The 15,234-nt window shown below is 39.4% G+C and overlaps 1 protein-coding gene across 1 annotated transcript; it reads right to left on the reverse strand.

Moving 5' to 3' along the window:
- Positions 1-1,409: 1,409 nt before the first annotated feature.
- On the reverse strand, positions 1,410-15,000 carry LOC149289760 (pyruvate dehydrogenase E1 component subunit alpha, mitochondrial-like). The gene is made up of 12 exons (XM_089490269.1): positions 14,938-15,000; positions 11,088-11,102; positions 10,158-10,226; positions 9,362-9,535; positions 7,918-8,044; positions 4,041-4,132; positions 3,738-3,830; positions 3,094-3,249; positions 2,618-2,689; positions 2,467-2,534; positions 1,887-1,995; positions 1,410-1,574 (listed from the first exon to the last, which is right to left on the reverse strand). Exons 1-12 carry the CDS (start codon positions 14,998-15,000, stop codon positions 1,410-1,412), a joined length of 1,203 nt encoding a protein of 400 aa, XP_089346395.1.
- Between the last annotated feature and the right edge of the window lie 234 nt (positions 15,001-15,234).

Raw genomic sequence — 15,234 nt, forward strand, 5'->3', positions numbered from 1 at the left:
GCTGTCGTCTCAGAAGGAAGCCTCTTCTAAAGATGATGCACAAGAAAACCCGCAAACAGTTTGCTAAAGACAAGCAGACATTAATTACTGGAACCATGTCCTGTGGTCCGATGAGACCAAAATAAACTTATTTGGTTCGTGTGGCGGCAAGCCCAAGGTCTCTAACATCCACCAGCTCCGTGATGTTGTCAGCTCAGGTGAACTCCATGGTTAAGGCAATGTTGGAAAATAATGGTGACACACAAAATTCTGGCACTTTGGGCCCAATTTGGACATTTCCACTTAGGGGTGCACTCACTTTTGATGCCAAGGTTTAGACTTTTTGTGAGATACTGTATGTATGAGCTGTTATATAGTATATTGCACTTTGACAATGCTAATATTGTGTTTCTACAATAAAACATACCAACAGTATCTTCTAAATATGTGCTGAATCTGAATGGAGCCTTATTTTGAAATAGAATCAACCCCTTCTAGTCCCTATAGATGTACCGGTACATCCTAAAAAACAGTGCCTAAAACATTACATTAGCAAATTCCGTAGCGCTGTTACAATCAGCGGGATCATTTAAAGTTATACACAGTAACAAACTGGTACAAAAGGAGAAGGGGGCCCTACACTTGCGAGCTTATAATTTAGTCAGTGGTTGAGGGGGAAGTGAAACAATAGGAGAGGACTGCTTGGATGAGGTGATAGGGTCCAGATTTCCTTTTGCATCTTGTTAAATTGAGAAAAATAGACCATTAACGGCTATTTTTAAAAGTATTCTTACCTTACAGCATTTGTTAATACCTGTCTAAATGTTCGCACAGTGCTAATATGTATACATGCTGTATATACACATACATACACACCCTGAAAAAATTAAAAATGTTCTACAACTCTGAATTCACTAAACCGATCATTAAAATGGAACTGTAACAGAGACTTCAAAATATTTACTAAAACTGACATTTTGTGAGAACATTTTCTTTGATATATAGGATAGTGTTATCTCAACTACTAAAACGCATTATATCATTTTTTTCAATTAAAAAAAAGGAAATACATAGTTTATATATCAAGCCCAATTTTAATGAAATATGATGCATACATGGTATGACATGATTAGCTTTCTGGATACTTTTTAAAATGGTAGCTTTACTATAAATAATATATCTGGGGAAAAAAAATGGTATGGACAACCAAGGTGGCTCACACCCAGGAGAGGGGTTCTGAAAGCTTCATCAGTATAACATAAGCAGTTGCTGGGCTGGTGTTTATCTGACCAAGTAACATACCAAAAACATTTAAAATGGAAGGTCTGAAATGGAAGTCAAACTATGACCCCAACACTGGCAGACAGGGTAATATGAACCAGGGGCAATAGAGTAACAGGCTAACTGAGAGACTGAACATAAAGTGGGGTTTAGCAGGCAGACTTATATTTGATCCAAGGGTTTGCTCCTCGGACATCAAAGGCTGGTTCATTGTGATAAATGTGGTTTGCCAGCTCCTCCAGTGGTGGTTCTGGATCAGTGGTGGCAAACTGGGCAGCCTCTTCAATTTCTTTCCGCACCTCAACATCAATTTCCTATTTGAAAGCAAAACAGGATAAACAACACAGGTTACCAAAAGTAGTTATGCCCATCATTTTAGTAATATTTCTTTCCTCTTTCTCAAACATGATCTGAATGACACAACAGTCCAACAGATGTATACTGATTTATATATGTTTCACCATGTAAATATTCTGATGTTATTCTTTCGGACCAGATTTGAGGATGAAGAAAGGGCCCAATGTGAAGAGTAGCATGGGCAGATGGAGAGGTGTAATGAAGAGGGAGATTTCAAGACAAACAGAGCGAAGAGACTGTATATAGAGAGAATTTGTGAGACACGTTACCTTTAATTCCTCCACACTAGATAGATTATTGTTTAACATTCTGTCTTTAAGAAGAGTGATTGGGTCACTTTTACTCCTTACTTCCTGAATTTCTTCTCTGGTACGGTAGCTGGAAAAATATACAGATAACATGTTGATCAGTCTTTGATAGGACAGTCTACATGCCAAGATATATATATACACATATACACATACACACACCATTTACTACAAAAGAAAAAGATGCAGACGCATTATATATAAATAAATAAATAAAAAAAACACCTTGATTGCATTGCATTATACAGTAATATCAAGGGATATAGGAGGTGAAACCAAACAGGCATAAAAATGTTAAGTGCTTAAGAGGCAATATTTGTAATTGGTGTCAGATCTCCTGCTGCAAATCTGGGTTTTTGTGTAATTATATATATATATATATATAAAGCATCTCTTCAAGCAACCCTATACATTTTAAAGGTTTACAAGGTCTATTTGGATTGATAATTTATAAAATGATTCTTGCTACTGATAGCACATGATTGGGTAAAAAGTGCAAATTTGTTTCCAGTGGTACGGGAGCAAGTATAGGAGCAATTACCTTACTCCAGGATCACTCATGCTGTGTCCATGGTAACGGTAGGTCTGAAGTTCCATCAAAATAGGACCCTGATAATGAAAATATATGTACATTTTTTGTCCATATGATGGAAAAATGCATACGAAAACCAGATATATCAGAAACAACATACCTTTCCAGATCTACAATGATTGGCTGCAAATTTTGTAGCTTCTCTGACACAAAGAATATCCATGCCATCAACCTACAAGAGAAAGTTATTATGAAGTCACATACAATGGTAGAAAAACAAAATTTCTATAAGTGTATTAAGGAATACTTTCCTAATTCTTACAAATTTTAATTCCCTTTAAAAGAACAAAACCCTCTATGTATTTCTAATTCATTAAAATAACATTAAATGCAGCATATAACTAAATGTTTATCGCTGTACTAAGAAATAAATATTAACCTTTAATTTGTAGCTTCTACAAAATTATGCAGTTAAAAGAATAGTTATAATTATTTTATTGTAGCACACTAATAACCGACTTCAAACAATTAAAAAGGAACAGAGATCCTGTTTTAACAATGGTATTATTTGAAGACTCTTGAATATAGAGTATCCTTTAGGAGGAACGTCCAGCTATATTTGAATGTACTACTCACCCTGAGGCCTGGGATAAACTCTCCACGTTTGTAATAGTCTGTACTGGCCGCTGCCCTCTCCACAGATGTACCCATACCGTACCGGTTATTTTCACAAATAAAGATGCAGGGCAGCTTCCACAGAGCAGCCATATTATAGGTTTCAAAAATCTGACCCTGAAAACCAAGAAAAAAAAATACTTACAAATAACTTATAAATAACAAAAATTACTACAGATCTGTCATAGAAATTCTGAGATTAGACTTCTCTTATCTTGTGTACTATAAATGTCTTATATTCAGAATAGCCAAATGCCTATCTTGTTATTGCTTAAAACCCCTCCCTTAATATTAACCACGTCTACTGGAAGGCTGCTTTACCTAAAGAGTTAGAAATACAAACATGCCCTAGGAATTACTGGACATTCATTCGCTACACCAAATTGCCTGTGGGGATGATTTTTTTTGTATTTTAGCTAGCCACATATTTGAAGGGAAAAAAGTTATATACAATATTGAACGAAAGGTCTCCACAACTTTAAGATACCAAACTTGTTATACATACATCTCAATTGTGCAAGAACTAAGGAACAATAAACCTTTTAGCTACATAATTGAAGGTAATAAATATGACTAATACACGTGCACCTGGCAGTACTGTTTACCTGATTAGCAGCACCATCACCATACAAAGCCAAACATATCTCATTGTTTCCAAAATAATTGCAGGCCAATGCTATGCCTGCTCCTAGAGGAACCTAGGGGATAAGAATGGAACAAGGTCAGGTAAGGTCATTTAGTAACGCACGGGGGAGGCAGCATTAAATGTATTTCACAAATCTTCTGAAAACTACTGGTGTCTTAAGTGACAAAGCAATATTTAGCAGTCGGTGAAGAAGGGCCTTCTACGTGATCCTCACAATTGTATAGGACTGATACCAGTTTATAAACACACAAACAACTTATACCTGAGCCCCCACAATGCCGTTTCCACCATAGAAGTTCTTGGCGTACATATGCATAGATCCCCCTTTCCCTTTGGCACAGCCTCCTTTTCTTCCTGGTTAGGAACATTAACATAGTAACATAGTAACATAGTAACATAGTTCATAAGGTTGAAAAAAGACCAAAGTCCATCAAGTTCAACCTATATACATATTGTGTCCCTACTGTGTTGATCCAGCGGAAGGCAAAAAACCCTTATGAAGCAGATGCCAATTGCCCCATACCAGGGGGAAAATTCCTTCCCGACTCCAAATATGGCAATCAGAATAAATCCCTGGATCAACGTTCTGTCCCTATTAATCTAATATCCATAACTTGTAATATTATTGCTTTCAAGAAACACGTCCAGGCTCCTTTTGAACTCTTTTATTGAGTTTACCATCACCACTTCCTCTGGCAGAGAGTTCCATAATCTCACCGCTCTTACTGTAAAGAACCCCCGTCTGTGCTGGTGTAGAAACCTTCTTTCCTCCAGCCGTAGAGGATGTCCCCTTGTTATAGATACAGTCCTGGGTATAAATAGGTCCTGGGAGTGATCTCTGTACTGCCCCCTTATATATTTATACATAGTTATTAAGTCCCCCCTAAGCCGTCTTTTTTCCAAACTAAATAACCCCAATTCTGATAATCTTTCTGGGTACTGTAATCCTCCCATTCCCCTTATTACTCTGGTTGCCCGTCTTTGAACCCTCTCCAGCTCCACTATATCTTTCTTGTACACTGGTGCCCAGTACTGTACACAGTATTCCATGTGTGGTCTGACTAGTGACTTGTACAGTGGTAGAATTATTTCCTTGTCGTGGGCATCTATGCCCCTTTTGATGCACCCCATGATTTTATTTGCCTTAGCAGCAGCTGCCTGACACTGGTCGCTACAGGTAAATTTACTGTTAACTAAAACTCCTAAGTCATTTTCCATGTCAGTCGTCCCCAGTGTTTTCCCGTTTAATACATATTCCCAGCCTGGATTTTTCTTCCCCATGTGCATAACCTTACATTTATCTGTGTTGAACCTCATCTGCCACATCCCAGCCCAAGCCTCCAACCTATGCAGATCCATTTGTAATCGTGCGCTGTCCTCTATTGTGTTAACCACGTTACAGAGCTTAGTATCGTCTGCAAAGATTGATACTTTACTATGCAATCCCTCTACAAGGTCATTAATAAATATATTAAAAAGAATAGGACCCAAAACTGACCCCTGTGGTACCCCACTAGCAACAGTCACCCACTCAGAGTATGTACCATTAATAACCACCCTCTGTTTCCTATCACTGAGCCAGTTACTTACCCACATACACACATTCTCCCCCAGCCCAAGCATTCTCATTTTATGTACCAGCCTTTTATGTGGCACCGTATCAAATGCTTTGGAAAAATCAAGATATACGACATCCAGCGATTCACCCCGATCCAGTCTTGAGCTCACCTCCTCATAAAAGCTGATCAGGTTAGTTTGACAGGACCGATCCCTTGTAAACCCATGCTGATATGGAGTCATACATTTATTTTCATTGAGATACTCCAAAATAGCATCTCTTAGGAAACCCTCAAACAGTTTACACACAACAGAAGTTAAACTAACAGGCCTATAATTCCCCGGGTCACTTTTTGTCCCCTTTTTGAATATTGGCACAACATTTGCTATGCGCCAGTCCTGGGGAACAGACCCTGTCACTATAGAGTCCTTGAATATTAGAAATAGGGGTCTGTCTATTACATTACTTAACTCCCTTAGAACACGGGGGTGAATGCCATCTGGACCTGGTGATTTGTCTATTTTGATTTTTTTTAGGCGGCACTGCACTTCTTCCTGCGTTAGACAGGCGACATGTACTGAGGCATTTATCTCATCCTGCTGTATATTACCTGGCATTTCATTTTCCTCTGTGAATACAGCAGAGAAGAATATATTTAATAGATTAGCTTTTTCCTGATCCCCATCTATAACTTCTCCCTCATTACTTTTTAAGGGGCCAACGCTTTCATTTTTAACCTTTTTACTATTTATATAGTTAAAGAACATTTTGGGGTTTGTTTTACTCTCTTTGGCAATGAGTCTTTCTGTCTCCAATTTTGCTGCTTTTATCTGATTTTTACATATTTTATTTTTTTCCCGATAGCTTTTTAGTGCTTCCTCACTGCCTTCCTGTTTTAGTAGCTTAAATGCCTTTTTTTTGCCATTTATTGCCCCCTTTACATTTTTATTTATCCACATTGGTTTTCTCTTGTTCCTGACTCTTTTATTCCCATACGGTATGTACCTTTCACAGTGAGAATTTAAGATATTCTTAAAAATCTCCCATTGAGTGTCTGTACTCTTGTTTTTGAGGACATTTTCCCAATTTACAGTGTTAAGGGCTTCTCTTAGTTGATCAAACTTTGCCCTCCTAAAGTTCATAGTTCTTGTGGCTCCTCTAAGAGTTCCCTTATTGAAGGACAAGTTATAATGTATCATATTGTGATCACTATTTCCTAGATGCCCCCTGACCTGCACATTAGTTACTCTGTCAGGTCTGTTGGTTAATATTAAGTCCAGTAGGGCGCCCCCTCTGGTCGGGTCCTGCACCATTTGGGACAGATAATTATCCTTACTTATAGTCAGAAACCGGTTTCCTTTATGAGATTACATTGATTTATAAAGCTCTAGCAGCACTATTACAACAGAGGTAGACAGAAAATTAACAGTATACAAAAAAAATGACAACAATACTAAAATACATTTCGGCATATCGGTATAGAAAGAGAAGGGGGTCTGATCTAGCGAGCTTACAGTTTTTATTATGAGGTTGAGGGAAATGAGAGGAAGAGTAAGGATGATTTCTTGTAGCTAATACGATGCGGAGAAATCAGTGGCGTGGAGAACTCAAAAGGTTGGGAGGGTGGATGGTTTCTTCAGGAAGCATGTTGAGGATACTAGCAATAGATTCCAAAATGCTCTACATAGGTGGGCTTTTAGTGACATTTTAACTGTAGAATAAGTAGGAGAAAGTATGAAAGAAGGGCAGAGGTAAAATACTGGATACACGTATGGGGAACAAGTGATGATAGCTCAGGAGACAAGTCATGTGTCACGAAAAGGTGTAGTTGGTGGTGAGGAGTTTATATTTAATTTTTGAGGGCACAGGGAGCCACCAGAGCTACTGTCACAGAGGGGCTGCAGATGGAGACTGATGGTATAAAAATATATATATATAGGTGTTGGAGGGGACAGTAACTAGGGAGCTGCAAATATCCAGTCAGGGTATCACAAGGGAATGGATTAGTGATATAGTATAGTCTTGTGTGGGGAAAGGTCAAATTTCAGGATTCATGATTGACTGGATATAAGGTTTAAAGGGGACTGCAGAGTCAAGTGTAACACCAAGGCAGCAAACCTGACCGTTGGGTAGATTATAGAATTCCCAAGAGCGATACAGATATCAGGAATTGTGAACAAATACGATTTGGGAAATAACCAGATGCTACATGGTGGAAACCAAGTATGTGACTTCATAAATACAGAAGTGAGGCTATTTAGATGAGAGAATAAGAGGTCAGGAGAGTCCATGTTGTCAACATAGTAGAAATCGCTGAACTGAACCTTGGGGCATACCAACAGAGAATAACAGTAGAAGAAGACGCTTAAGGAATGGTCAAAGAGGTAGGTTTTGAGATGTCATGAGAACTAAGGGTTTGCAGGAGAAGTGTATTAACAGTACTGTTAATCTGTAATTCCCAGTCAAGTATATGTTTACTACAAACATTTGAAATCACAAAAAAAAAAAATTTGAGTAAGAAAACCTAAAAATGACGCATTTAAACACCACAATTAATGTGAGTGTACCTCATGGGACTTACCAGTAAGCTCAGCTAAGATTTCCTTCACAGACACACCCCGAGTGTAGGCGTAACCATGGGCTCGATAAGCTGTGATTAAGTGGTCAGTAGGGTTGATTGCAGCTTCCATGCCCACACAACATGCTTCCTGTAAAAGAGACACTTTTTACCACATCAGAAAACGTTCACAATGTACAATAGTATTCCTTGAGTTATTGAAATATTGGTATTTTATATGCTAGAGATGTTACTTACTTCCCTCACCTCAACGTGTTAATAGAGCAAAATGATGAGCAGGCAGAGAGCTGATAACCAATGGACTTCTTAAGAAACCAGAAACTAGCAACTGCGGGCCTCACCATTCTAAAAGCTGCTGGAACTAAAATTTTACATCTGTATTTTCTGATTATACAATTCGGATACACAGTCAAAGAAACCACATGCCTTCTTTTAGTTGCTGGACATATCCATTTCTATCACCTTTAAACATTTTATAATTTATTCTGTTCCACCTAGGGTGCATCATAAAATATCACCAGATAAGTGCCGCATAATGTAAAGATAAGCAAAAGAAACTCATCTGTCATTTTATTCTTCTCTATACTCACTACCTCTGCATTAAAAGATGTATTGAGATCCTAGAGTTCCTTGGCAATCAAGCTCTGCCATTCTTCCAAAGTCACCCTCTATGAATTGCATCACAGCAGCATAACCTCCTACAACCATTTCCAGTCCCCTTTAAACTACCTTCAAGCAAACACTATGTCGGGGATGTCAGACATTGGCTGGCAGGCAGAGCAGTGCAGAGGGGAAAACAGTAAGTGCCCCCATGAAAGGTTCTGAATAAGAAACCACAGACAAAGGGTACGTTTTTTTCTAAACATGAATAGGTTTATTTAATATGCACACAAGACTAGTACATAATCATTTAAGTTTTTAGAAAAGGTGAGAATAAAATTCTAGGTGGAACAGTATCTTTGAAAGCTCATCATTGTGAGTGTAATATACATAAAAAGAGTAATAAGGAAAAGGCACCTACCAATATAGTGACTTGGTGGAGAAGGATGTATTCTGATAGCCCCTGCTTAGTCTTATAAAGCCCATATAACCATGTTCCTTCTGTTTTTGCATTACAAGCCATTGGCAAATTTCTGCATATGCTACACCTAAAGCTCTGTGGAACCTGTTGCTGCTACATAACAAAACCATGTCATTTATGTAGTCCTAACAAAACATCAGTCAACGCCTAGCCGAGAGAGATGCTTTGCCCTCATTTTATATATTGTCACAGTATCACGTGGTTTAACCATGGGTCTATATTGTTGGGTCTGCCCAAGAGCAGACTGGCTTGTTGGAGATCTTATTCCACAAGTGAAAAAGGCTGAGGCAAAATGAGTTATGTTTAAGACTTTTGTGCAAAGAGTTGCACTGTTCATTGGTACATAGTTTTTGCAACTCTTCTTACCTGACCATCATAAAGATGGCAGAACCCACGAATGATCTTCTGCTTGTACAACTGATCTGACTTCAGCTCCATGCGCCGGATGGTCTGCATAGTTCTGTAATATTGCAGGCCCTCTTCTCGTGTGAGGACAGCCTGAGTTGGAGGAGCCTCATCCAAACGATAGACATCAGATTTCTACGAGGAAATAAAAAGGTGTTTCATCCTGATCTACATAAAAATAACTGTTTAAACTCTAAACTATGTAAAGCGCTTGTACATTGGGAGTGTATATAAGCATTCTATAGCTGTAGCAATTTCTGATAGAATGATAATTATACAAGATAAATACTGCTCAAAGAAGCTTATAATTTAGAGCAGGGGTGTTTGCCTTCCAGATCACCAGAAGAAATGCGGTGTATAAACAATTAAGGCCTCTTTTGCACATGACCTATTTTTGTCCCTTAAAAAAGGGACCTTTCCAGGGAAGCCTCATAAATATCAGAATGTCAATTTCCGAGTGTACATTAAGAAGATGCAGAAGCAAAGAAACGTGTGTCCCAAAAATGTAATTATCAAGAACACACAACCACATGATTTTGTTCTGCGGTATGTAATCAGTTGCTTACATCCTAACTTAGTCTTAACTATATTATCTTTGAATTATCACATGCAAAATCCATTTAAAACCAGTGTCCTTTTCTTTTGTTTTATAGTTCAGTCTAGAACCAAGCACTCACTAATGGAAAGTAACATGATTAAAATAATTACTTAGAGTATGGATGATATTTCATTGATATATCAAAGTCTACTGTATTACCTTGATATCAAACGTAGCTTCTGATGCAAAGTCTGCATAGTTACGAGATGCCACCATAACACGAACTGCCTGTAAAGGACAGGGAAAACAAAACTTACGCAATTAAACTGGACATCAAGCTACAGGTTTGGAAAGTAACCATATTCTGAAATAAGACATTTGCGAATGAATGAAAAGTCCATATTAGACATGTAAAAGAATGCATTAAATGTCTGTGAATCATACATTTCCAAACATTGTACCATAACAGTGTTTTGAGGCAAGACCAACAATGCTTATTAGCCATGTGCTACCAAAATATAAACATGTTCATTATTGATTAGCACAAACTGGCAGCTCACAACCTCATACATTCTTCTGCTACACAGAACCTCTACAGTCATATACTTGCTGAAATCTAGATGGAAAAGCCAGGCTGGAAACAGAAAGTTATTTTATGGAGGTTTTGTTAAGCTAATCTCGCCAAGACAAAATAAATAAATGTATATAAAGATAGCAAGGGCATTCCAATGAGGATCAGAGACCCTGGCTAATCTGACTCTTAGGGGACCTGGAACTACAACATGTGTTAAACAGCAAATGATTTTTAGCAGTGAATGGCACTGAACGTTGGTCTTGTCATTTCTAATGAACACGAGCAAAGTTTGGGGCCCTAGGTGATGGCCGTTTTAGCCTAGCCCTCACAACGATACTGTTTTTACTTTACCGAGAACTGGCTAAGGGCCTGTCTAGAAGTCAAGACTTACTAATATAGCGGGTTCTTATGGCAAGAACAGGAAATGAAGTTTCCATATAATAATAATGAATCCATTTTTAATGTAAAAAAATGTATTTTGCTCATGCTCACATTTGAAAGCAGACACGAGAAAAAATGCACAAGGACCAAGCAATGAAATGAAAGTCAGGAAAAAAAATTATATCCTAACTTACCTCACTTGTGGCCCCCTAAGCAGCCGCAAACCCAGGACATAAAAAAAGAAAATATTTTACAAGGAAGGAAGGATTTAGATGCGCCCTGTGATAACGCACTACGCTTAACGTTACAAATAGTATTACTGCACTAACATTTATTTTCTGGAGACTTTAAATCTTTTCGCTCTAATGCCCGATTACCTGTTCACTTTCAAAAAGGTTTTATGTCTTAAAGGGGAAAGCCCACCAAAGGATTACATAAAAAATGGGTCTTATATTTGAAGACCCAAATAATAAATTAAGATATTGTATTAGGTGTATGTGTTTTTAGCCCAACCTACTATAAAGACACATACTGTCTTGTAAATAATAGAATTACTCAGTCTTAACTACCTGGCTGAACACTCTGGCTAATGAAAGCCTATAGGGGACCTTCACTAGCATTGCCATAAAAATAAAAAAAAAAATAAAAGCTCTAGGGCTGAAACAGCTAATCGATAATAATCGATAATGAAAATCGTTGTCAACGATTTTCATTATCGATTAATCGAATCGATTTTTATCGATTATAAAAATTATAATCCGACCTCAAACAGAGATCGGATTATAACACTAGAATCCAGATCCCCCGCAACGCTGCAGGGGACCTGGATTCCCCTCACTGTCGGCCGGTCTCTCACTTCCGTCTCTCTCCCCCCTCCCATCTGCCTCCTTCCCCCTCCCATACACCCCTCTGATTCCTCCCCCCTCCCATACATCACTCTGCCTCTCTACCCGGCTCCGTTACTGACTTCATAGCAGCCTCAGCGTAAGTGAAGGGCAGTATCGGAGGCTGTCTGTGCGCATCGTTTAGACCCCCACCGGCTGACAGAGGATCATCCTCTCTGTCAGCCGGTGGGGGTCTGCTTCGCACAGACAGCCTCCGTTACTCACCTTCACTTACGCTGAGGCTTCTATGAAGCTGCAGTGAAAGTTCCTGTCAGTAACGGAGCCGGGTAGAGAGGCAGAGCGGTGTATGGGAGGGGGGAGGAGTCAGAGGGGTGTATGGGAGCCACCCTCCCATACACCACTCTGGCTCCTCCCCCTACCATTCGGCACTCTGCCTCTCTACCCGGCTCCCTGGTGTCTTGTGAACCTCCGTGGCTGACAGGAGGCAGAGTGGAATATGGGAGGGGGGAGGAGGCAGAGTGGAGTATGGGAGGGGGGAGGAGGCAAAGTGATGTATGGGAGGGGGAGGAGCCAAAGTGATGTATGGGAGGGGGAGGAGGCAGAGTGGAGTATGGGAGGGGGCAAAGTGGTATATGGGAGGGGGAGGAGGCAAAGTGATGTATGGGAGGGGGAGGAGGCAGAGTGGAGTATGGGAGGGGGAGGAGGCAGAGTGGAGTATGGGAGGGGGAGGAGGCAGAGTGGTGTATGGGAGGGAGGGGGGAGAAGCCAAAGTGGTGTATGGGAGGGGGGAGGAGCCAGAGTGGTGTATGGGAGGGGGGAGGAGCCAGAGTGGTGTATGGGTGAGTTATAGTGGTGTATGGGGGTATTATGAATTTCAGGGCATAAAGGGGGTATAAGGCATATCGATATTAGGCATATCAGGGGGGCATAAAACATATCTGGGGGTAAAAGGTATATCAGGGGGCTCAGTTGCATATCACTGGCATATAAGAGGTATAAGGCATATATGGGGGCAGAGTGGCAAGCTGGGGGTCAGATGTGCATAACCGGGGGCAGTTTGGTAAATAAAAAAAATTTAAACAAGGCTTTCTTCTCATAGTTTTTATTAAATATGAAAAATAGTTAACATATGAATTAATATTTCCTAATAACTTTGTATTAAAACCTAGTTTGAGAAACACTGTTTGGGTTCTTGTAGCTTTTATTATTATGTCAGTAAAATAAGAAGGTGAATAGAGAGAGAGAGGCCATTGTGATAAAGAGATGAAAGTGTAAATTGTACGTTTTTTATTACATTATTTTAAATTTTAAAAAAAACAATTTTTATCCGATTAATCGATGAATCGAAAAAATAATCGGCCAACTAATCGATTATTAAAATAATCGTTAGTTGCAGCCCTAAAAAGCTCGGTGAAGAGTTTAATAAGGGAAAGTCAGCCAAAATAGTATGAAAAATGGCAGCCTTCCGGTATGCAGATAAAGGAAGTTTACTGGAACAAAATGAAATAAAACCAGGTTTTTCTTCAATGCTAGACTATATCACTGTATACATTAAAAGCTCGAAGTTCCAATGGGACTTCCCCTTTAAGAAAGAATAATAATAAAAAAAAAAAAAAGAAAGAAAGAAAGAAAGAAAGAAAAAAGGTGGGTTATCTCCAAGAATAGTTTCAAAGGACTACTATAAACTCACTACATTGATGAATGTCTCATGGCCCAACGTCTACGGAATGTCAGTTATTTTGCCGCTCCCATAGGCAGATGGTTTACGGCTTTCTCTTATATGCGCATATTGTTGTGAAGATATGTTTTGAGAGGTGAGACTTGTAAAGGACAATGTGACTTGCACATGATGGAAATAATTCCAGCACAAGCGTTCCACAACAATAGCACATATGCTGTCCAGTGCCTGGCCACGGCTCAGCCATAGCCATGTCACGTAAAGCCACCTCAAGCCCAAAAAAAATCCTGAAGGAAAAGTCCCAATGTATAAATTGTTATCTGGAATCCACCAAGATGATTTGTCAATACAAGACAAATCACTCCACCAAATGTGGTAATGTATAGAAAATCTCAGGATTTTAGGATTTTTTTCTCAAAATATGCACTATTTAACTATAGCTGAAAAACAATGCTCATAGGCAAATTGTTTAGGTAGAATTGCGAGTTTTTCACCCCCACCCCAGCTTTATGCATGATGGTGCAAATAGGTATGGAGATAGAGGGGTTTATTAACCAAAGCAGAAGTTAGTAAGAAAGCTGTGGAATCGACTGTCAAAATTCATTATACATTTTGAACTCTTTGTAAGAAAGGCTGGCCGCGTGTAATGTACAGTTTCATTAATTAAGGTAATTTACCAAAATCTCACCAATTTAACTATATATTTATTGCCAAGTGAAGTCGGTGAGTTAAAAGTGCAAATCTCCTGCCAATTCCCAATTTAGAGCATTATCATAAGATGAGAGCAGAGGTCAAGTTAGTTAAACTGTGATGTACTGGTAATTGTCACTATGTCATTGTTGTCATTAGTCAACGTCACAATATTTAATGTTAAAATGTAAACACTGCCGGAAATCCGGAGTAAAGGGACCCGTATTATTTCTGACATGTACCTCAAATATCCCTAAACGTATGTATAATGACAGCAAGTGCCACAAAAGTAGTCAGCAAGGCTTTTGCGTGGTTGGATCATGATAGACATCATCTACATGTAACAGGGTACAGCCATAAAAGCGGGACTGTTGGTCATACCTGAAATAAGTAGCGGGCAGTAAATGCTCATGCGTGTGCGGACTATCACCAGTCATTCAGATACGTTCATTTGTTGCATATGAGCACGCAGAATTTTGGGCTACTTTGAGAAAGTAGAAGGGATCACTTGTGTTTCTACACAACGGATATGAGAAGTAAAAAGATACCCACTTCCCAAAATGCTTATGCCCTAAGATTTATTTAGGAGAATTCTTACATGGTTCCTACAGTATGCTTTAACATGGTATGATATATAACATTACATTATGGAAAATGTCATTCGGGGTGCAAAACATACCCATAACATGTCATGAATAGCTCACATTAAGTCTACGCATTTAATATACGTTGCATGACAGGTTTTGGTGTGTTACGGTTTGCCCCCACATAGGTCTGCAATAGCACTCTGCCCACCTCCACTTGCCCTTCTTCCTCCCCTGGGGTACTTACAGTGACAGGTTTCTGGGCAGGGCCCTGGAGCACACGGGACAGGAGAGACAACATCTTTTGCATGGGCGGCCGGTCCGACTTCTAGCTGTGATCCAAACCCAGTGACACGAACGACCTCAAGCCTGACCCGCTACCGGTAACCTTCTGAGAGGCCTACACAGTGATACGGCGCGTACTACAGACGTCAGAACCGCGCCTACCCAACACGGTCTCTCGCCATAGATATCTACATACTAGAGACACAAGTCGGCTTTACCTTCACGTCTCAATCTTTGCAGAAAAGTACTTGAAGAACGT

The sequence above is a fragment of the Sceloporus occidentalis genome, unplaced genomic scaffold, assembly GCF_023333645.1.
Source record: "Sceloporus occidentalis isolate IW3139 unplaced genomic scaffold, rSceOcc1.0.p SCAF_43, whole genome shotgun sequence".
Taxonomy (NCBI): Eukaryota; Metazoa; Chordata; class Lepidosauria; order Squamata; family Phrynosomatidae; genus Sceloporus; species Sceloporus occidentalis.

Bases quoted from the DNA above. Each gene is read 5' to 3' on its own strand.
- LOC149289760 (XM_089490269.1), bottom strand. From the start codon at position 15,000: ATGCAAAAGATGTTGTCTCTCCTGTCCCGTGTGCTCCAGGGCCCTGCC. The intron at 8,045-9,361 runs GTAAGAAGAGTT...TCTCTTTTACAG, and splicing joins GCCATCTTTATGATGGTCAG to GAAGCATGTTGTGTGGGCAT. The intron at 1,575-1,886 runs GTAACGTGTCTC...GCTTTCAAATAG, and splicing joins CTAGTGTGGAGGAATTAAAG to GAAATTGATGTTGAGGTGCG.